Genomic DNA, 24,120 nt, shown 5'->3' with positions numbered 1-24,120 from the left:
CTTCCAAAATATTATTTATTTAGGTCTAACGGCTATTTCTGGGTTATTTCAAGATTATTGAAATCGCCCATCCTAAGAATACTCTCGCATGAGCATGCTTAACTTTGAGTTTCAAAATTATTATGCATTAATCCCTCTTGTGCAATTGTGGAACACTAGCCTGATGGTGGAAAAGAAAAGTGCCCCACAGGACTATTTTGGCACTTCACTCCTATAATTAACTACTCATGAAATAACTTCTTTTTTTATAAACTAAACTATAAGAAATTTTGTTAGATTTAAAGTTACAAAATGTGAGATAATTTCTAAAGCATAACTTCAAATTATAAGCAATTTTCTAATCCTTCAATTTCATCAACCGACTACTTGTTATGGACCAATAAAAAATTCAACATCTAATAAATAAGATGGATGTTTACTATGTTGAGCCAAACCGCTGAAGGGCAAACTCCACCTCAACACCATTAGTCCATAGTTAAAATAAACTATGCTTTTCTTACTGGTCTAAACTATAAGTCATGTTTCAATAAAAATTCACCTAGGCCAATTGATAATTTTTTAATTTATTTTTATTTTTAAGAGACATTTACAACAAAAACAACAACAACAACAAGCCTTTATTCCACTATGTGGGGTCAACAACATGAATCTTTTTTCTCCATTGCATCGTATTGAGTGTCAAGTTATCATTTAATTTTAATAAATTAAGATCATTTTTATACAGTAAGCTCAAGTTTTTCTTAATATAAGTTGTATTTAAAACATCTATTATTCTCCTAAAGGGATCATCAGATGGTCGATGTTTAATGTGACCAAATCATCTAAGACGACTCTCTCTAATTTTGTCTGCCACTGGAGCAACACCAAGCCTATCACAAATATATTCATTTCGCATTTTGTCTCCAAATGTAAAGCCACTCATCCACCTAAGCATTCTCATCTCGACAACATTTAACTTAATTTTATGCTTCTCTTTTAAAGGCCAACATTCTTGGCCATAGAGCATTGCGGGTCTCATTATCATCTTATAAATTTTCCTTTCCGTCTAAGTGATACTTTTCTATCAAACAATAAGCTTGAAGTATTCCTCCACCTCAACCAACCAGCTTGAATCTACTAATAACATCCGTATCTATATCACTATCACTTTGAACGATAGAGCTGAGATATCTAAAGTGTTCACACCTTGATCACCCATAGTTATAACTCTATCATTAGAGCTACTATTGCTAAAATTAAATTTCATGTATTCAATTTTAGTTCTAATCAAACAAAGGCAAAGACTCCAAAGTAGACCTCCATAATTCAAGTTTTTTTTTGTGAACTTTTATTCTAGTCTTATCCACAAGAAGGATATCATCAACAAAAAAACATACAACAAGGTACATCCTCCTGTAAATGTCCGGTAAGAGCTAACTAAAGCAAAAGATATGGTTTTAAAGCCGAAACCTGATAATCCAACTGAAATTGGAAAATATTTGGCCAATCCTCCTTCTGTTCGAACACAAGTAACGACCATGGTGTTCATATCTTTAATGACTTGAATATAAGTCATATCAACACATTTATTCTTTAACACTCTCCAAAGGATATCTCTTCGAATCTTATTGTAAGTTTTTTTCTAAATCAATAAAAATCTTATGTAGATGCTTCTCATCCTCTCTGTACTTCTTCATAAAAAAAGTATAGCTTCCATGGTAGACCTGCTTGACATAAATCCAAATTGATTATGAGAAATTTTTGTAATATGTCTAACCTATGTCCAATTACCCTCTCTCATAATTTTAAAGTATGACACATCAACTTAATTCCTTTATAATTTGCGCATTTTTTTGTGCATCCACTTTATTATTAAAAATGGGGACCAAAATATTCTTCTTCACTCCTCAGACATCTTTTTAGTTTTTAAAATAATATTAAAAGGTTTAGTTATCCAAGAAACTCACAATTCTCCTACATATTTCCGTACTTCAACTAAGATATTATCAAGTCCTACAAAATTTCCACCCTTGATTTTCTTTAAAGCAACACCAACTTCTTTTTTACTAATGCGATGATTAAAATGAAACATTTTATTATTATTAACAATATTAAGATTACTAAGGTTAATTGTATTTTCAAAAACTTCATTGAAAAATTTATTAAAATAACTCAACCATATACATTGAATAACTTTTTCTAAGACAAACACTTTTTTATTTTTATCTTTAATACATTTTATTTAAGTTAAATCTTTAATATTTTTTTCTCTTTGTTTGTCTAGTTTATATATTATATTTTTCATATATATATATCACCATCTTCAATATCTAATCTATTATAAAGATCACCAAAAGTGGAATTTTTAGCGTCATATATTGTTCTCTTAAACGCCCTATGAGTCATTTTATATTTTTTCCATTTCTCTAAACTTTTACATTTCAACCAATTTTAATAACATAATTTTTCATATCCTATCTTTTCTTGCACATTATAATTCCACCAACAACTATTTTTGTTTATATAAACTCTTATTTTTTATTTTTCAAGTGTATCTTTTCCTACATATTTAATAGTGTTTGCTACTTTATCCCACACATAAATTGCTTCTTCATAAACATCTCAAATCTAGAAAACTTGAAGTTTACTCATAAAAATAATTTTATTTCTGTCTTTTAGATGCCCCCATCTAATTTTATGAAGCTTTATAAAAAAAAATTATGAGAAATTTGAGCGAATTTAATCTCAAAGCGTGCACACTACACTTATAAAGCTTTGAACACAATCTCTAATTTGAAAACCCAAACACTAAACAAACAAACTAAAAGTGACTTACAAGTAAAATTTAAATAAAAAAAAAACACAAGAAAAAATAAATACTTAGTTTTATGCAACCAACTAAAAATTAAAATGAAAACTAAAAAAGCATGATAAACATACCCGTGTCCTATTGAGTGTCATTTTTTTATTTAAATATAATAAATTAAAATATTTTTTATAGAACATGCCCTAGTCTTTTTATGTCCATCTTTACTCATTCTTAACATAAGCCAAATAAAAAACATCTACTCTTCTAACCGGGTCATCAGATGGTTGATGTTTAATATGACCAAACCATCTAATGCAAATCTCTCTAATCTTGTTTGCCACCGGAGGTACTCCAACCTTTTCAATATTTACAAAACTAAAAAAAAATAAAATAAAAAGAAAAACAGAGCGATTGAAATTAATCAATACCAATAAAAACAATCAGAACACCAATCCAACAACTGCAAATTGCAGGCCCACCCAGGAAGAGAAAATTCAGGTAAAAGCCTTTCAATCTTCATGCAAAAAAGGTTGGTAAGGAGCAGAACTGACATTATTTATACAGGAAGGCACAGAATTGACAAGTAAAGAAATGCATTCTATGAGAAACAGAGGCGTCAAAATTTCTCTCTTGTCAGCTTTAATGGCTTCTCTTTTGAAAGTGGCTGGTCACTGCTGGAAGCTGTGAGCAAGTGATGATCCAGTTGCTCGTCATCACTCACTTCCAAGGTTGAAGCATATGAACCCGTTCCATCTTCTAGCATTTAATATATTCCATCAAAGGAAAGCTTGTGTTAGATCTTAGAAAAAATTTTGCTTCCAGAAACTGAAGTATTTTTTTCATTCAAAATTATAATGAAATTTCAAAATAGAAAGACCAGTGCGAAGTGGGATTCATAAAAATGAATTCGTAATGCTGGTTTTCATGGATCTTCCTTCGTTAAACTTAGCCTCATGTGTACCAGCAGGAAAGGATGGCATAGATACAGCAAAAACACCAAGCAATCAGGTTAGTGCTAGTGGTGTACAAGAGCCGAGCTTGAACGAGCTGAGAATCTGTTCTTGTCGCATCTCTTACTTTTTAAGCGACAGAGTAGATTCTTATTGACTTAAGGTTTCAGTGAATCTCGCTAAAACTAACAAAAATAAGCAGTAAACACCAGCTTACCTGAGAATGCTGGGTAATCAGTTAAATGCCTGACAGTTGTGACATTAATGTTTTCTGGTAGAATGCAATTGCACAAAGAGCCTGAAACTTTCAAAAGCAGACAAATTAAGAAAATTGAAAATTGCAGGCGCTGAGAAACTCTATTGAATATATTTTTACCAATTCTGGCGAGCCGATTCACCCATCCTGGAACAGGCTTTCCGGTCAGGTGCATACAGACGTCATTAGTGAAATGATTGCAGTTTTTCGCTATCAAATTGTACGTGTTACCGTGATACTTTCGGGAAAGTTGTTCGATGAATGATCGGAACTCATCTGGAGGCATGTCAGTGGTGCCCAACCACACAGTACGTCTGTAGATAAAGCCAGGACAGCCTCTGGGTTCTACCTCAAACACTCCACTTGTTGGGTAGTCATGGGCTCCAAAGCCATATTCCATGCCATGAACTGACTTGTTATGTAAAATAGAACTATAAATTATTGATTGAAAAGAAAAACTTACAAAGTTATGGGAATTATGAAATTGCGATTCAGCACAAATGCTTTAAAGAATGGATTTTAGCCATCATCATCAAATCTGATATTTACTTTTAAGGAATTTCACAAAGCAATGTTCGAGTTTCAGGAAAAATATTTCTTTTTACCATTGTAATGTTAGCTTACCTGACCAAACATATATTTGCGTGTGTGTGTGTATTTGATAAAGGTGACAACAATGAGCTGTATGCTTATGCATAACAGTATAAGAAGAGCTTTAGCCATAGAAAGACAATCTTTACAAGAAATTCTCTTAAATCTCAATCCGCCTATGCACCGTAGACGCCAATCCAGAATTTAAGCTGTAGTATCAACTAGTAAATAAGAATAGAATACTAAATTACATTTTATTGAAGGATTTGACATCTGGCTTCTCCTTTGGAGGCAAAGGGCAGCAATATTATTGTGTTTTGCACCTTTTAATCTTCACAAAGGCTACATACGGATGGCCCATCAAGCATAATGGAAGACGAGTAAACATTGATGGATGAGGAAATAATTGACAGAGGCTAGGATAGAATCTGGAGAACAAATTGAAATCTAATTTCCATTCTCAACATGCAATATACAAAAAAATCTGTAGAGATGTGCATTCCAAAAAGAAAGAAAAGGCGGTCTCTCAAGAGAACACTAACTTATACACAAAGCCATCGGGTGACATGGGTTCCAAAAATCCGTGCCCTAGCCTCCCTCAAAAAATGAATGAAGGGTGTTATGTAATATTCTAGGTTAAATTTTCCAAAGACATGCGACAGTGGATAAGATACTACTAAAAAGTTTTGCCTTCATTTTCTGAGGACCTTAATATCTGGGGTTTGAGGTTTCTTAAAAAAGGTCATATGGTTTTACCCCTCCTAATAATAGGAAAACACTTTTGATTAAGATTAATCATATCATGGAATTGATCACATAGCATATAGTAGCAAAAATTTAAGTTTAGATTATAAAAAATTATCACTTTGAGTTTAAGATGAAATGATTGTCATCTCTATGTCATGGGCCCTAGTATAATTAATCCGGGGAGATAATAAACCCAATCGGACAGTCAATAATCATAGTTGCTTCATCTAAGGGGATCTTGTAGGTGTAGGGTGAATGTTTGTTTAAGAGGATAAATTTAAGTCGATCTTAGCTTACAGAGAGTTTTATACCCCATCAATTAACCCTATAATTCATAATTCAATGGCAAGAAAATTATTTGGGAAAATACGAGCTATAATTGTGACAGTAATGTAATGAAACCTACAGGACAAATAACCTGATTAGATGGCTCTGGACGTAACTGCTTCATTTGAGAAATCTACTGATCAAACCATGTGGACATGAAACTTGGGTTGGATCTTTACTAAGATGAAATTATTTTGAGTGTAATAATATATTTATACAACATTAGCTCTTTATAAGCTCAGGTTAACCTCAATTTTGGCATTCTAGATAAATGGTTGTGGAGGGCTAATGAAATTTACTTTTGACATGGGCAATATAATCTATAAGCAAAACAACCTGCTTGAGAGCGTGCAACATTTATTGATTTTGAGTTTAGTTAAAAAAAAGGTATTACAAAACTTAAATATTTGCATTAAATTCATCAAAATTCACCTTTTGTTTACTTACATGAATATTATGGTTTTGATGGAGATGAAAATATGTTAAGTTGAAACATTATATTCTGCTCAAATTTAACTCCAATTCGAAGGTCCAAATAAAATCTCATGGTGTTCCTCCTTCAACTTCAAATGATAATTCTTAGTTCTTACTTATCTATCTTCAGAAAAGATTTTAACATATGATTCTAGCAATTCATAAGGTCAATCCAAAATCTATTTAAGCTCCCCTATTGTTCTTAAATTTGTTCTTAATTCTCATTCATCATTATGAATATACATTCGAGTGCCCAATTTTTTTCAATTTACCTTATTCCTTTTTATTTAGTAATTTTTTTTTACTCCTTTAAGTCTCCCATTAGTAAAAATTTTGGCAACTCTCAGAAGTCTCCCCACGCGAGTGTTACCAAGGAGCTAAGCATTCTTACTCATTGATAAAACATGCATGGTTGGCATTTTGCAACACTGTGGTCATGTATCTTCTAACTTAACCGTTTGGAAAGCGTGCATAGGCCCTCAATACCTGCAAAAGAGGAAACAATTTTTTCGCCCTTTTTGGACAACGTGAACATGTAACTAGAATTTATTGCTTTTCTTGAATTATTGAAACAATATGTATGTAGTGTGTGTATGTATGTATGTATATGCTATTTTTTTTAGAAAGAAAATGATAATAGAGAATGAGAGAGAGTGAGATGTAGAGAGAAAAGAAGTGACTCTTCTGTGCTCGCAAGAGAGGAAATATGATTCTCTCTCAATTTAGAGAGAAAAGAGTGGAAGTGAGAGAAAGAGTAAGCTAGAAAGAAGTGGATAGAAGGCGGCAATACAGGATGGTTGGCTATGTACAGGTTTAACCAGGCGAGGGCGCTAGCAACAAATGCTTAGATTAGGGAGATGGGGGAGTTGCAGGGCTGCAATAGTTTGTGGGCTCGTGATATTTTAGGGCTTGGAGAGCCATGTGGCTAGGGTGAGTACAAGCAATGAGAGAGATGCATGGGACCAGAGAGTTAGGTTGGAGTTGAGCTGTGAAACGATAGTGGCTACAGGATCTCTAGCGTGAAGATACATGAGGGAAGGAAGAAAGGTGAGTTCAGGAGTAGGCAAAAGGGATGCAATGACTGGTTGGTGAGAACTTAGAGATGTGAGCGAAGTTCTGCACTAAAGTGCTCGCAGGTGAGACTTATAGTTGAATGGGGTTTTGGCCAGGTGGTGCAAGTGCAATAGAGCAGATGAGGGAGGCGCTCAAACTTTAGGGGCGATTAGAATTTGGGGAGCAGCGTGCATAGGCCCTCAATACCTGCAAAAGAGGAACACAATTTTTTCAAGAATGACGAAAATTATTTCCAAATAGTGTCAAGTGTCAATCAGGAATGACGAAAATTAGGTTTTGGAGGTTTGACCTAATTCTGCTTTGGAATTTGGGGAGCACCAATGGGAGGTTTTGGATTTGCAATTGAAGGTGCGTCAAGTGTCAATCAGGAATGACGAAAATTAAGCAGCTAAATTAAGAATTTTCTATAATTATGAGCTTTTTTATTTAAATTATTTCCAATATCTTTATTATGATTTATTTCCCTTTTAGCTGAATATTTAGATATGAAATATGTATTATTAAGTTACCTAAAATAGATTATACAGAATATTTTGTACCTAAAATAGATTGTAAGATTATTATTTAATGGAATGAAAGCAAAGAGAAAAGGAATCGAGCTTATTCAGAATTCAGTATATTTCTCTCATTACTTTGACATTGTATCAAAGCTAAATTTTTGCCCTAACTACCCTTTGTTGTTGGAGGATCGTCGAGGCTCCCTTCCCGCCGGCCTTCTTGCGGGAAGGAACTAATTCTTCGTCTTCGATTCGCCTTCTATCGCTTCATCTTGGGCTTCGGTTACATATGTGTGTGTTCCTCAGTATGGGCAGCAATAGCACAACTTCCTGCTGCGATCTGTGATCCTGTCCATTTGTTATCTCATCTGTGACTCAAGTCTCATCTGCAATCTGCGATCTCGTTCGCTTCGTCCGCTTCGGATCTCCTTCATTAGCCATCGCTGCTTTTGCGAAATCTTCGACTACTTCCGCTTCGACTTTGGCTTCTTCGTCGCACCTAAAGATTGAAGGCATCAAAACTCCTTCCTAGACCCACGACTTCGACATCTCGGCTTTAGCACTTTTGGCGTGAAGATCAGGGAACAAATCATCATCATCGTCGCAGAAAGAATCAGTAGTATTTGGATCGTATAACAGGACACAAATCCTAGTTTTAGGCTATGATCGATAGCATCTGGATCGTGTAACTGGATTTTATTTATGGGCTATGATCGATGGCATTTGGATCAGGACACGGATCCTACTTGTAAGCTATGATCGATAACATCTGGATCGCGTAACTGAATCCTATTTATGGGCTATGATCGGTAGCATTTGGACCAGGACGCGGATCCTACTTTTTGGCTATGATCGATAGCATTTGGGTCGTGTAACTGGATCCTATTTGTGGGCTATGATCGATCGCATTTGGACCAGGACACGGATACTACTTGTAGGCTATGATTGATAACACCTGGATCATGTAACTAGAAGCGGATCCTTCGTGTGGCTATGATTCAAATTTCTGGACGACAATGATAAATGATTTATTGTTTTTCTTTGCTCAAATCATGTTATGGTTCAGGAGTTCTTTCTAAGGTTTCGACATTCTCAACTTCAACACCTTCGGCTTCGACGCTCAAGACTTGAGGATTTTTTGCTCTCGGCAATGTTATCAGTTTCTTGTTGGCAAATTGATGCTTCCTGATTAGTCAGCTCAATTTGAAGGGGAATGTCAATCAAAAAGAATGAAAATTAGAAAACTAAATTAGGAGTTTTCTATAATTAGAAGCTTCCTTATTTAAATTATTTTCAATATCTTTATTATGATTTATTTATCTTTTAGTTGAATATTTAGATTAGGAATATGTATTATTAAATTACCTAAAATTGATCATACAAAATATCTTGTACCTAAAATAGATTGTAAGATTATTATTTAATGGAATGAAAGCAAAAGGAAAAGACATCGAGCCTATTCAAAATGCAATCTATTTTTCTCAAAACTTTGACATTAAGAAGTAGAGGACAAGAACCTCAATGATGGAGGATTGCATATGGTTTATAAATCAGATGGGAGTGAAACGTTGGAATGGGAAGTTCGGATGAGGAGTGGAGCGTTGGAATGGAAAGTTCGGGTGAGGAGTGGAGCAGAGAACTCCTACAAGAAAGAGAAATTTGGTGTGTGAGTTTCAGGCTCACGTGTATATGTTGAGATAAAGTCAGGATAGAGGGAATTTCGAGTAGGATGTCACGAACTAACTTATTTTTAGTCACCCGTGCGGCTTTAGCGCTCTTCCTTTGCACTAAATCAGTCAACTCCTCACAACACTTGGACTTGTAAGCACACAACACTCATAGAAGAAGAACATGAAGAAATATTGGAAAAAGAAAACACTTCACTAAAAAAAGGCAATTACAAGACTTGAATGCTTGAAACTTTGGATGATTTTCTTGGATCCTTTATTGGATGCCTCTGAGGGGAGGGGGGCTCCTATTTCTAGTCCTCCCCAAGCCTAAGAGAACTTTCTAGATTACATTAGAATTGTTTAGTTTCTAAATAGTTCTACACTATCCTCATATACATACATGCATCTACAACTTTCCATAATACTCTAGAGTTCTTTCGAAGCATGTTTCTTCCAGCATATTTCTGGAATTATGTTCTCGAATTCCTTGGAATATTCTCTTCTTAGAAATTTTTTTTCTAGAATATCGTGGAATCTTCTAGACACTTTTGAATTGCTCTCTACATTCTGGTCTTCTCTAGAATCTTCTTTTCCCATGGTTAGCTTGCCAATTATTCTTGAAGATGGCGGAGTGTGACACTCTCCCCTACTTAAGCTCGTTGCGACTTCCCCTTAGCACTCAAACCAACTTCCTTTGTTTGCTCTTGACAAACTTAGGTTTTTCCTTGGTAGTATGGGAGAGGGGTGCCACACAGTGAGATTTCATGACTGGCGGCTTAGTCCTTGGCTCCAACATAATCAGATTATTTGTCTCCCTCCTTGGTGGCAGTTCTTTAAGAACCTCCACCACTTTCCCTGACATGGGGCTTGCATTCTTCATTAGAATTTTGAAGGATAGCCAAGTAGCTATCCTCATCACGTGGAATGCCCTCCTTGAACTGGATGGCTGATACCATGTTGTGTTCCTGCATGTTAGCCTTTATTTTCGATACTAAGCAAGCTTGGTTGTCTTCCATGATGCACATGCTATTGGCAAATGGAATTGGGAATGCTCTTGCTTGATCTAAGAAGTCCATCCCTAGAACAACTTTAAAATCATCCATGAGAATGACAGAGAAGTCTAAGATACCTGACCATGCCCCAATGCTAGTCTTTACTCTGACTATTCCATAGATTGAACTTGTTGTTGTATTGACTACCTTGATGGAGTCTCCTCCTTTAGTCATCTGCAAACCCAATCTCTTTGCTTCGTCATCCGAGATGAAGTTATGGGAAGCACTCATGTTCAACATTACTCTAGTGGCCTTCCCACCTATTACCATCTCCACAAAAAGTAACACCTTCGTTTAGAGTTTTGTTGAAGTTTGCATCCCATTCAGCAGTTGTATAGCCCCTACTTGTGTCACCGTATCACCACCTTATTCCTCTAGATGATTTTCAAGGAGAGAGTTTAGAGCCTTCTTCTTAGGACAATCCCTTGCCCAATGTGATCCATCACAAAGAAAACACTGATTTTGTGGTTTAGTTTTGTCATTTTTAGGCTTTCATTTATCTTTTGTTTTGGATGAAGTCGATTCGTGGCGGGTCTCTTCCTTATGTTGATCCTTGTCTTCCACCTCTTTGACAAAGGTACTCTTCTTATCCTTTGGCTTTGTGGACTCTCTTGAGTAATTAATTAGGCTTTCGGCGACCGCGATGACAGTGACAAGATCTTGCACTCTGTGCCTCCTAAGCTCAGTCTTTGCCCACTATTCGAGTCCATCCATGAAGTTAAAAAGAGCATCCTTGTCAGACATGTCGGAAATTTCAAAAACCAAGCTTGTGAACTCCCTAATATATTCCAGAATCGATCCTCTTGCTTGAGCCTTTGCAACTGGGCTCTAGCCTCATCCTCGGCGTTCTCGGAATAGAATTGCATCTTTAGCTCCCTTTTGAAGTCATCAAAGGCGGATATGATGCACATACCATCCTCTATATCTCTCCGTCTTCTTCTCCACCACAACATAGCAATGTCTGAGAGATAAAGAGTTGCAAATTGTATTCTTGCTTCTTCATCTGTTATCCTCATCGCTCCAAACTATTGTTCAAGTTCCCATAGAAAATTGTCTACTTCCTTCGCGTTGCGCGCTCCTCCAAACTCTTTGCTTTTGGAACTTCAATGCTCTTAGCTTCGAAGGTGTAATTGTTGGGGAGTGTCGCTAGTGCCCTCTTGCATAGCGAGATGTCTCCAAGTATTTCCTCTAAGCTAGCACGTACGCCACTCATCTCATCTGCATGAGTTCTTCGATCTCCTGGAGCTCCCCCATCAAATCCTCTCGCATCTTAGTCATTTGATCCCTTAAGGATTCTTCTATTTGGAGCATCATATCTCTGATTGTTGAATGAATTGTAATGTCCTCAAATTCATCAACTTTTTGGCCAAGATCTTCTATTTGGGCATCCATGCCATTCATCGTCTCCTACACCCGAGCAAGGCGCGAATCAAAGCCGTGCATGATTTCCTTAGACCTCCCATGTGGTTTAGATGCAGTTGGATCTCGTTGCTCCTGACGACCTCGACCTTGTTAAGATGTTTCCACATTAGTGGCTTCGGACTCCATTACGTGCTCTTTAACGCTTTTTGTCATGCCTTCGAACCAAGGCTCTGATATCAGCTGTCACGGACTAACTTATCTCTAGCCACCCGTGCGGCTTAAGCATTCTTCTTTTGCACTAAATCGACTTATTCCTCACAACACTTGGACATGTAAGCACACAATAATCTTCGAAGAAGAAAATGGAGAAGAATTGAAGAAAGAAATACTTCACTAAGAAAGAGAGATTACAAGACTTGAATGCTTGGAACCTTGGATGGTTTTCTTCGATCCTTTCTTGGATGCCTCCAAATGAGGGGGGAGGGGCTCCTATTTATAGTGCTCCCCAAGCCTAAAAGAACTTTCTAGATTACATTAGAATTGTTTAGTTCCTAGATAGTTCTACACTATTCTCATATATACATACGTGCTTCTAGAACTTTCCAAAATGCTCTAGAGTTCTCCTGAAACTTACTTCTTTCAGCATATTTCAGGAGTTATGTGAAAAATTCTAGAATTCATTGGAATATTCTCATTCTTTCTATTTTTTCTAGAATGTCGTGGAATCTTCTTGAGTCTCTTGGATTGCTCTCTACATTATGGTCTTCTCTAATATCTTCATTTCCCATGGTTAGTTTGTCAATTATTCTTGAAGATGGAGAAGCATGAAAAGGAGCTGGAGAAAGAAATACAAGCAGGGGAGCTGACCAGAGAGGAAAACTAGTGTGGGGGAAGAGAGGGGCGGCAATAAAAGAGTGAGATGGGAGAAAACAACAGGATCGATATTGATAGGTTTATATAATATTGGTCTCATTTTGCAACCGAAGAGACGAAACACACGGCGTACCAAGGATACGAAGTAAAGAAAATAGCAGGATTCAAGATTCGATGGGGATTAGAACTTTTTTTTTTCATTTTGATTTACATTACTATATAAATATATATATATATATGTATATATATATATATATATATAATTACCTAATTAATCAATCAATCAAATGTGGCTATCATTTTTCCAACTTGAGATTGTGCCTCGATGATCAAGTTGATCTCACATGATAATTTGATGTTTCGTACGCATTCGCACAACCTGTTTTGTGAAAAACTCTCATTTGAGCATATTCAGAGACGATCTAACAAATCTAGACTTATTCTACGTAACGTGGGCTCACATGTATGCATGCCCTTTCTAGGTAATTTTGATGTATGTGCACTCCATTTTATAATCAGACATTGTCTGAACAATTTCAATGGCAATTGAGACATCCTGGCATCGATTTATGAGACATCTCGTTTGTCATTTGCCGCTTTTGTTGGGAGCAATAAAACCTTCTAGTGAAATAAAAATAGAGATCAACAAACGAGAGAAGGGATTGGTCAAAGCATTTGCAAGCTAATCATCTAAAGGCACATGAGAGACAAATGAAAAGTAAAATTTGCACATTAATAGGTAGTATTGACATTAACACGGTAGATTGTAGGCATGATGGGTAAAAGGATGTTGAGTTCATGAAGTAACTATGTGATTTCAGCTGTAACAGAGGTAATGGCATGGCATTCAGCTTCAATGAAGGAATGATCAACAATGCACTAGTTCTTGGAGATCCAAGAAATAGCATTTTCATCAAGAAGACAACATGAGCACTTATGGAGGTTTGGTTGGAAATGCTGCCTCCCTAGTTAGCATCGAAAAAGCCATAAAAAAGATAGTGGTAAGTGGCTACAAATAATTAGCGATGATAAATATTGGCTAGAAGATAGTGAATGATTCCAATGAACGATAGTGGGCCTATGTTTACAAATAATTAGCGATGAAAATGTAATATATGGCCGAGTGAGAGAGATATACTGACGTTTGTAAACAAGAGAGTAATATTGGTTGGTGCAGGTGAGAGAAACACCACCAAGAACGTTGGATATTTGATTGGGAGACATGCGAGTGTTGAGCTTGTTACTGTGCTCCGTATTAATCAATTCTATGAGACCTTGAATACATTTGTATTGGGACAAAAAGATATCTTAAGTGGAAGGAATGAATTCAACACCAAGTAATACAATAGCTCCCCAAGTTCTTTGACTGAGAATTTTATAAGAAGATGATGGGTTCCTTGTTGAAGGAGGATGACATTACCTATGAAAACAATGCCATGCACATACATGAGAATATACATCGTTTGGTTATATTATGAACAGATATAAAATGTCATGTATGACCCTGAGTTAAAAAAACCAAGAGATGGGGAGTTATTCCTTACAATTAATTTCTTTATAATAGCATATTAGATTACCTAACATAACCTTCCACTTTTTACATCCGAGATTTGGGACTTGACAATTGCAATATATATATATATATATATATATAGATAAATGATTCAAATTATTTGACATATTTAAAATCCAGAGAAATTTGTTAGCACTTTGTTTTTTGCAAATAATCATTAACGACCATATATTAGCAGTATTAGTATGGGTTTATTCTATGAATTAGTATAATGACATATTTATCCTCTTTCAAGCTCCCAAAAAAAAACAACTATTTAACTCAAAATAAAAGAGAAGAAGATATGCTTAATAGATGATCATTTGAAAAAGTTCTATGGTGTTCATCAGGCTATGATTTCCTAGTTTTCATTACAGTGACAACTCTCTCACAATCTTCTTTAGTGTGATTTGTTTTTTTCCTTTGTATGGTTGCGGTTCTATACATAGAAATTAAGTTCATTTTACTGTATGGCACTAGCCTGATAAAACACCAAATCTATGAAGACTTTGGAAAGGTATTTCTACAAACTTTATGATGTATTTTTGTTGGCTAATTACAAAGATATTTATTGGGTTTGTCAGATAAGGTGAATTGGCAACTCCACTACATAAGGAGAGGAATTCTCTAACACAAAAAAAGAAGGAATTCAGGGGAGTCCTAAACAAATGTGTACTTAGCCATGGATTTATGTTGATTGGGTTCTGAACCAAGTAAAAAACATTATATTCATCTCTTTATAGATATATTTACATAATTTCTCATTAAAATATTTGTTGAATCTTTGCCTGTCTGTCCGGTGATTGGTCATTTATGTTATCAAATGTTATTGTAACTAAGTGAATCTACATGTTTGTGTTTATAAGTTCAATACTCACACTTAGCAGAGATTCTTTACAAGCATCACCATTCTTGTATGGACATTGTATATTGTGTAGTTTGGAGTTTGATATATTAAATGATCACAACTTGAGTGGTTCAGTAGATCGATAATTATTGTGCTAACTAATTTATGTAGTTACACATCTAGCTTTATATATGTTGCAATACCATATCTCCTGCACTTTTGTTAGTGTCCATTTTATTGGTTCAATTGAATTTCTCCATTTATATTGTGTGGGATTGAATTCTTCCCAAGTGTCAGTTTCACACCTACCATTTGTGCTTATAAGTTAAATATTCATACTTAGATATTATCTTTACTATCAGTAAAAGTTTAAACAATCCTTTTTCTGCAATAGCTCTCATCGTCTACTCGAATTGCCTAATTAAGACCGTCTTTGCCTTTATCAACACGGCAAGTGCGTGACTTTCCTTCTACGTTTTCCGCCTCCCTGAATCGTTCGCTCGTGCGTTCCTTTTCCTTTTCTTTCTAATTCTGCTAGCCGCATTACTAATTCTCTTAGCATGCTCTGCCCCCTTCACTGACTTTGTTCCCTATTTATTGGATCGAGAGGTACGTCACAAATTAACACTCTATAGCAAATCATCAGGTTTGTGTGTAATAATATGTAGATTAGTGGAAACCTTTTTGATGTTAACAGTTGGACCGACATACCCACAAATTAACATTTTATAGGGAATAATCGGGTTTCTTCGAGTTGTTGTTTACCTTTTCTATTTCAAACTAAATAATAAAATCGACTATATAGATATATTGAACTGAAATTGAATAATAAAGGATTATTGAGTCATACACGTAAAACTTAATTGTATTAGAAATGAAAGTATTGAAATATACAAAATTAATTGTCAATGATAGTATATTTCATTAAAAGGATTAAACACATTCATTAATCCAGACAATATGACATTAGATTTAACACTATACTATCACTGGGACTTGATAACAATTTTTTACAACACGCTTTTCGCCAATAGTGTATATATATATATATATAATAATAATAATAATAAAGTATCATATTGTACACCCTAATACATTATTATTTATGTTTTAATAAACAATGGCTATTTATTAAGTTTGATTTGCCAAATTCACTTGTTAATATTTTTTTTATAATAGACTCTACCAGATTATTTGAAGGATGTCTCCACAGGAGCAAACCTTTCAATCTTAAGATACTTTTGGTATTTCACCTTGTGCATCATTTAATTTTTGGAAGATTTACATACGTGCCACTCAATTCTTTCGTATTTATATATATAACGCCAAAACTTCAATTTTTACATACATTTCACCTTCGTCATGCATAAAAATGTGTATTTAAGTTTTTAAAGAAAAAATCATGATATTTTTGACGTGATATGAAAGATTTGGGTGGTATAAATGTAATAATTAAATTTTAGGTTTTTTATTAAGTATGCATGAAATGCCCCCTTCTTTTTGGGTTTGGGTAGTTTTTGTTTTGTTGTTATTTTCCTTCCGTAGTAATTTCAATAGATGTTAACTATCTTGTTAGTCTATTATTCGTCACTCAGGTGTAGTTCTTGTCGACTTCAATTTATTAATGAAACAAAATTTATTTTTCTGCTTACTTCCGCTATTTTTTGTTATAAATTTTCCGATTGAGAATGCAAAACAAGTTTATATATTTTTTCATCATGTTGTTCGTTGCAAGGGTGTATTGACTTCCGGACCCGAGGTGTTATATTGTCACCATTATTATTGTGCATACACTTATATATTGTGTAGTTTAACATCTGATATATTAAATGATCATAGTGTGTCTGGTTAAATAGATCGATAATCACTGTGATCACACATCTAGCTTTATATATCTCCATCACTTTTGTCAGTGTACACTTCATTGGTTTACTTTGATTCCACAATGCATAATTTGTGGGACTGAATCGGAAAAAATTTCAACGAAATTCTAATTTGGTTGGCCCAGTGAAGTCAACCATCTCACCCAAAAAAAAAAAAAAACAAGCACTATACAAACTTTTTTTAAAGACCATAAAGTCCATAACCAAAATTCAACAACTGATAGAAATGAATATGGAGTCTTTAACTACCAAAACAGCTTTACCGACAAGAAAGAAAACCGCACCTTCGATTCCGGAGTGGAAAATTCCAAATCCAAACCAGTAGAGGTAGTTGTTGATGGGACTGAGATCATAAACGTTCAAGTACAGGTGCGCCCTGCTTCCGCCGCTCCTTTCTTCATTCTTCTGCTCCTTAGCTGAAGAAGATCTCTGCAAAAAATAGCGCATGTTCTCCCAAAGCAGAAGAAGAAAATCAACAGAAACAGCGTTTCAACCCGAGCAATCCTGAATCAGCTCCGACAACGGCATCTTCCCGGCCGCAAAAGTGTAAACCCTAGCTTTGCCGGATCAGGAATTAAGGCATTCATCGTTAAAGGCCCATCGTAAGCTGACCAGAACGCAACAATTGAAGTCGAGCCGCCATGAAATGAGATATTTCTCCACTTTAAAAGGAAATCCTAGTGCAAATTTGTGCTCTCCTTCGCTTACTTTCCATGAAACAGGTTTGGCAGAAGCCGAACTGCGGAAAATGGAAAACCAGAAGTTTTTTTTTTTTAAGTTAGAAAAGGACAAATGAAATTCCGTTGTGCTCTCCTTCGCTTACTTTCCATGAAACAGGTATGGCAGGAGCCGAACTGCGGAAAATGGAAAACCAGAATTTTTTTTTTTTTTTGAAGTTACAAAAGGACAAATGAAATTCCCCTTGCGCTTGTGGGAAACTAATGATGGGGATCCCTTGTAAATCCAAATCCACCTTGGGATTTGGTCTCATTTGATTAAAAATTAGAGACCTTAAAACTTAGTGATTATTGAATGTCGGAATGAGAGGTCATAGATTTACATTCCACTCAATTCATATTATTTAATTAATTAACAAAAATTATATTTAATATATATCATTTTATCTCATTTTTGGACTCATCCATTATACGCGCTTGGTCCTCCAAAAGTAGTAATGAATCAATCTTTGCTAGAAAGATTGTATTTGTGATGGAGATAAAAAGCAAAAGCTTCACATCCAAGACTTTACGTTTCTGTGAGGATATCTCGGCGAGCAATGTTAATTTCTGTATCACGAGCAACAAACAATATAATTATGCTAAAGATTCAAAGGCTCTAAAATATGTCACATACGTCTCGGGCCCACATTTTATGGTCCATTATTTTAAAGTATAAAAAGAATATTTTTGCTACTATAAGTATTATCCACCTATTTTAAAATTACATATAGGTTAGGCCATATGTGAGGTCATCTCCTTTAAAGTGTCACACTTTTTCTTATGACGTGCTTTAGATCTCTTGGATCTCAGGATGTGACCAGTGTGGTGATCTTGTCAAAGTCATACGGTAACCAGAGAATTTACCCTAAGGACTTAAATGTTGGTCAGGACACTTTCCGTTAGATGGTGTGTTAGGTTAGAACTAGGTTGCTAGTAGTATTTTTTTACGCATGATTATTGTTATGTGTTGACTTCGTTGTCCTAGCCTGATGCCTTTTCTGCTTGTGGTTTTAGAGTGTTTGTGTGTGTCAATTTTTTGCATGCATTATAGTATATTGGGTTGATTTGTTGTAAGGAGCCATGACATATTTATGCACACACACAGATACAATAAAGAGGGTTTACATGTTAACTTTTGCTTACATATGTTGTTTATATCCCCCCTCTAGGCATGGCTCAGACACACTACATGTAGATAGCTTTCTATTCTAACATGTTTTTTGTGTCGGTCGAGTTTTTTTTTTCTTATGTAATTTTTAGAGTCCTAGGAGAGTCTTGTAGAGAAAATAAAATATGGGCACAGATTTTAAGGCATTTGGCGCGGGAACCACGTGGAAGGGGACCAGGAGTAGCAGCTCTTGTCCCGTATATTAATTCCACATTTGATATTGATGTATAGATTTAGGACCAGACATATATATGCGAAGTCCAATCATTATTTTTCTTATATAGGATATGTTACCAACCTAGCAATACGAGTCTCTTATAATTTTAATTTTGTCTGTTTTCCTGCTTTATTGTATGTTTGATTGCTTGAAATGAATTCCATTATTTATTTCTATAGTTTGTATGGGGAATCAAAAATGCAATATAGGCTCTTCAGGATTTAAAATTCTAAATGTACTATAAAATCTTAACAAAATATTTATGATAATGAAAATTTTAGGATTAAAATATTCAAGACTTTAACATTTACTTTTCTGCATGGCTTTGGGTCATATTTTATAATAGTTGCATGCATGTTTATCATCCAAGTCATATAATAGGACCTCCACGCTTAGAATTGCAGTAGATAACTGCATCATATTTGCTTGTCTCAAGGAAAAGCTCTCAAACTTTTTCAATCTGCCTGACCCAACATAGATTTCTACTTAGGTGGTTGTCTAGTGTGTGTAGAGTGTTAAAAGACCCCCAACCCAGATGGTTATAAGTCCTTTCGTCTGGAGCATTTCCAGTTTTGTAGCTGAACCTCCCTTTCTCCTTTCTTTCTTGTGGCATCCGTACCACTTTGGCTGGTACAAGTCCTACCGTTTGGAGCTCCACCTATAGTTATATGATAGAGTTTCATTTCTTTGACTTTTGGGCTACTGAGGTCCCTATGGACGATGTAATTCACAAATTGGTAGCAAGGGATCTTTGGACGTGTTGGGTCGAATACCTTCACTACCAAGTAGACTTCGGGTCCTAGTAGCTTGGGATGACGGATTTGTGGTACCCTGACCCGCTACCTCAACCTTATAGGATAACTCTACCATTCCTCTTGTTGAGCCCCTTTGAGCCCTGTCGCTCTTTTAACGTTGTTGATATTATCTTGACCGCCTGATTACCTATGAGTTGCTACCCATTTGGGATACGGTGATTCACCCTCTGCACTTATAGTAGGGTTGAGCTCTGATGCATAGGGATTTCCCCATTGAGATGATCATGATTATTTCATAAGCTTTGCATGCCTAAGAGTCGCTACTCATTTAGGAAGTGAGAGACTCACTCTCTGTCCCGTGATTTAGCTAGAGCTTTGAAGCGTCATGACATTCCCATAAGAAATAACCATGCTATGATGACCTATTCTCCAGATTCATAATAATATAAGTGAAACTGCTTTTATCAAGAGTATTCTTGGTTATCCTCAAAGATGTAACTAACAAGAAGGATACGTTCATCTAGAAGACTCTTGACCACAAAACAAAAATGTTCTTTTTAGTTCTCTACTCTGGTTACAGGTGATTTATGTAAGAATTCTCTTCATTGATGTTGTGTTTCAAGATATTTTGATCTGATCCTGTTCGGACGTATACTCTCAACACATCACACAAGGATTCTCATATATAAGTCTTCACTTTTTTTTTCTTCGGACGTATACTCTCAACACATCACACAAGGATTACTCATATATAAGTCTTCACTTTTTTTTTCTTTTTATTTGTTTGTTTATTTGTTGTCGTATCTCCTTTATATTTGACTCCTCTCATATTTGAATCATTTATATGATTTATGAGAGAGATTTATTCAAATTACTAAATTATACGAAGACATATAAATAGAAAAGTCATCGACTTCGAGTATTTAAAAAGAACCAAGAAAAAATAATCTTAATCATTGAATGTGATTAGGATGATTCCTGTATGATATAATTTTTTTTTTATCTAATCATTATTTGGTTGATTCATTCAATTCCTTAATCCAATTTACGTAAGGACTCTTTGTTTGAGATATTATCATAGTTTATGTACTCATAATCTATGACTTGTTATTGATGATGGCCTTCTACTTGCACTCATATTCCCAATAATATTTTCTTCTAAACGACTAATAGTAAACTAAACATTTCAAAGTAAATGATTAACTACAGTAAGATAATCATTTTTATAAATAAAGTGTGAATGGTAAATGACATTATCAACAAATAATTAATGGCTTCCCCTTGACTAGATAGGGTGAATTAGAAGACCTAAAATTAACAATGAGATCACCAAAATGATGAACTGGAGGCACACAATATAATCCAACCCTTATTTGTACCTACTTCGATAACACCAAAGAGGCCAATTCGAGTTTTAAGTGGAAATGAAAGTCTTAAAAATCACTATCATGCAAATTTATCATCACGACAAATGGTTCATTAATAGTTGTAGATACTGAGTAGACAGTGATGTGGAGAAAATCAATGTCAAAGAGTCTCTAATCACAAAATATGATATAGGATTGTGAATCTCTGTATATTTCAAATACATTAAAGTTGACATATAACAAAAGCTGTATCAATTGTCCTTGAAATTAAAATGTGAGCCAAAAATTAAGGTAAGGTTGTAATTTTAGCTTAACATACGGTAAGACATGCTTGTACTATTAAATTAATTTGCATCGCACTAGGAAATTTAATGCTTGAAAATTTTAATTTTTAAGAAATTATTTTCTTTGTGGGCTCATTGCTTGTAATAACAGCTTATCTAATGCATGAAGAACAACACTCTGGAAGAAGCACAGAGTGGAGAACAATAATTAGGAAAACATTTGGTAAGAAATGCAGATGCATTTCATTTTCTCAATGTACTGTAGATTTACACAGGTTTCTTATATAAAGGTATACATGAAAGTTCTAGAGTGTTGTCACGTGATAACTAGGTGGTTAGAGGTTGTGCACGTGAACCAGGGAACCATAAAGATGATGAGTATCATGGTGGTGGAGTGTCACTACCTCCCTCTCCCTGCAAGTTGAGTGTTCTCGGTAGAACAAGAAGCTTGGCACGTAGCTCCTGAAATTTTTGTTTTGGTAGGGCCTTTATGAGGATGTCAGTGAACTCATCCTGGGTATGGATCAATTTGAATGTGCTTTGTTTCGATGTGATTCCGCATACAATGGTGTTCAATTTTAATATACTTCATTTTGGCTTGAAAGACGAAATTATTGGCAAGGTTGTTATCACAATAGAGTGGTGTCGAGTTCTAGAATGTGACTCTAAATTCTTGTAGGAGTCGACAGAGCCAAAGGACATCTGTAGTTGTAATTGCTAACATCTGATATTCCGCTTCAGTAGATGACCTGACCACTGTTGATTATTGCTTAACAGTACAAGAAATGAGGGCATCGCCTATGAAGGAGCATATTCACTTGCCCAGCCTGCTCTGCATAGCAGCGGAGAAGAAGGTCTTCAGGATGGATGTATAGTCCAAAGTGATTGGTGCCTTTCAAATATCCCAGAAGGTGGGTTAGCTTTTTGCATTAAGTTGTAGTTGGAGAGTGCCTTTGTTGGCATAGCCAATTTACTACATAAGATATGTCTGGTTGAGTGATCGTGAGATGTTGAAATGAGCCCATCAATTGGCGATAGAGAGTTGGATTGTGGATGAGAGCGCTTGATGGAGGAAGACTGTGGTCTCTTTTGGTGTTTTCGTTCATTTTTCTTTTTTTTTATTTTAAAAAGAGTTGTCAGTTTGTCGATCGTTGTATACTTTTCTTATTTAAATAAATCTCCCTCTCGAATCACATCAGTGATTCGAAGATGAGAGAAACCGAATAAGAAGGGACAATCAAAGAAAGGTTATTTTTCGTATGAGAAAAATCATGATGCTTCGAAGCTCATGCTAGGTCATCAAGCAGAGAGTGGGTCTCTCACATCCCCAAATAGACTCCTTGGACTCCATTTTTTTTTTCACAGTCTGGCTCTCATACGATAACAACAGCTTATCTAATGCATGAAAAACAACATTTTGGAACAAGCACATAGTAGAGAACAACAATCAGGAAAATAGTTAGTAACAAGTGCAGATGCATTTCATTTTCTCAATATACTCTAGCTTTACACAGGTTGCTTATATAAAGGTATACATGAAAATTCTAGAGATGGTTATAGGTTGTGCGTGTGAACCAGGAGACCACAAACATGTTTAGTATCATGATGGTGGAGGACTGCTGCTAATAGCTTGTATGCATAATTTTGTCAACTTATTCAAAATTTCATATTTATACTTATAACACCTTAATGTTATAACCTTACCTTAATGTTATAACCTTATGCGTGGCATGGTGTATTTGCCTTTTAAAAAAATTAGTTATGGTGGATATTTAGCTGTGATGTCAAATATTTGAGTGATATGCATGTAAATATCAAAATTTAGATTTTAGATATATAAATATATAAAAATTGTGTGCCATGTATTTAAATGCCCCTTTTTTTAAAAACACTTAGAATATCAAAAAATTATTTTTCGTGCTTTTAAAATAAATATAAAATTTAAAAAAAAGACACTAAGCGAAAAAAGCTAAAAAAGAAAATAATCCCTAAAATGGAGAGGATTTTGTATCTTGAATTCATTTTATCTGTACATGACGAGAGAGAGACCAGAAATTTTAATATTTACAAAAAAAATATGAATTTGGCCCATCCAACAGTGATAATTAGTGGTAATTTTGATGTGAAAGAAAAGAAGCGTGTAGATTTGAAAAAAATATTACATCAGGACACATGCAGAGTCAATGAAATTACGCCGTGGAGATGATCGGTCCGGTAACACAAGAGAATATTTTCCTGTGTTATTTAGATATTATTGTGTGTTGTTTAGGTGTTATTGTTAGTTATTCAAGTATTATTGATGTGTTACTGTGTTATTATAATACCGAGAATATTCCCAAAACACAATAATACCTTAATAACATACAATAATACTTGAATAACACGTAATAACACTTGAATAACATGAGGGGAATATTCCCTTGTGTTACTGGGCTGATCACCTCCACGGCGTAATTTCATTGGACTCCGCACGTAGCTCTACGTGTGGAGTCCTGATGTAATATTTTTTTGTAGATTTGGGTGTTAGATGTGTAAATAATGAAGAATTGTGTGCTATGTCTTATGTATGTCCCATGTATGTAAATGCCCCTTTTTTATTATTTGAAAATAAGAGCATTGAGATAATATATGATTTTATGTGGAACCCAATATTTATAGGTGGGTTGA

At 35.1% G+C, this 24,120-nt stretch overlaps 1 protein-coding gene across 4 annotated transcripts; it reads right to left on the bottom strand.

The window, feature by feature from the left end:
• Window positions 1–3,177: 3,177 nt before the first annotated feature.
• On the bottom strand, window positions 3,178–17,687 carry LOC110020280 (deSI-like protein At4g17486). 4 transcript variants are annotated; one of them, XM_020718328.1, is made up of 4 exons: window positions 17,228–17,687; window positions 4,115–4,402; window positions 3,956–4,042; window positions 3,178–3,544 (listed from the first exon to the last, which is right to left on the bottom strand). In XM_020718328.1, exons 1-4 carry the CDS (start codon window positions 17,388–17,390, stop codon window positions 3,405–3,407), a joined length of 678 nt encoding a protein of 225 aa, XP_020573987.1. In that variant the 5' UTR covers window positions 17,391–17,687; the 3' UTR covers window positions 3,178–3,404. The 4 variants fall into 4 exon arrangements, with proteins under 4 accessions (XP_020573987.1, XP_020573988.1, XP_020573989.1 ...); XM_020718329.1 differs by having other exon boundaries at window positions 3,178–3,541; XM_020718330.1 differs by having other exon boundaries at window positions 3,956–4,036.
• Window positions 17,688–24,120: the final 6,433 nt, after the last annotated feature.

This window comes from Phalaenopsis equestris, unplaced genomic scaffold (genome assembly GCF_001263595.1).
Source record: "Phalaenopsis equestris unplaced genomic scaffold, ASM126359v1 Scaffold000094, whole genome shotgun sequence".
In the NCBI taxonomy this organism is placed as follows: domain Eukaryota; kingdom Viridiplantae; phylum Streptophyta; class Magnoliopsida; order Asparagales; family Orchidaceae; genus Phalaenopsis; species Phalaenopsis equestris.
This window is presented reverse-complemented; position numbering and strand designations above follow the sequence as displayed.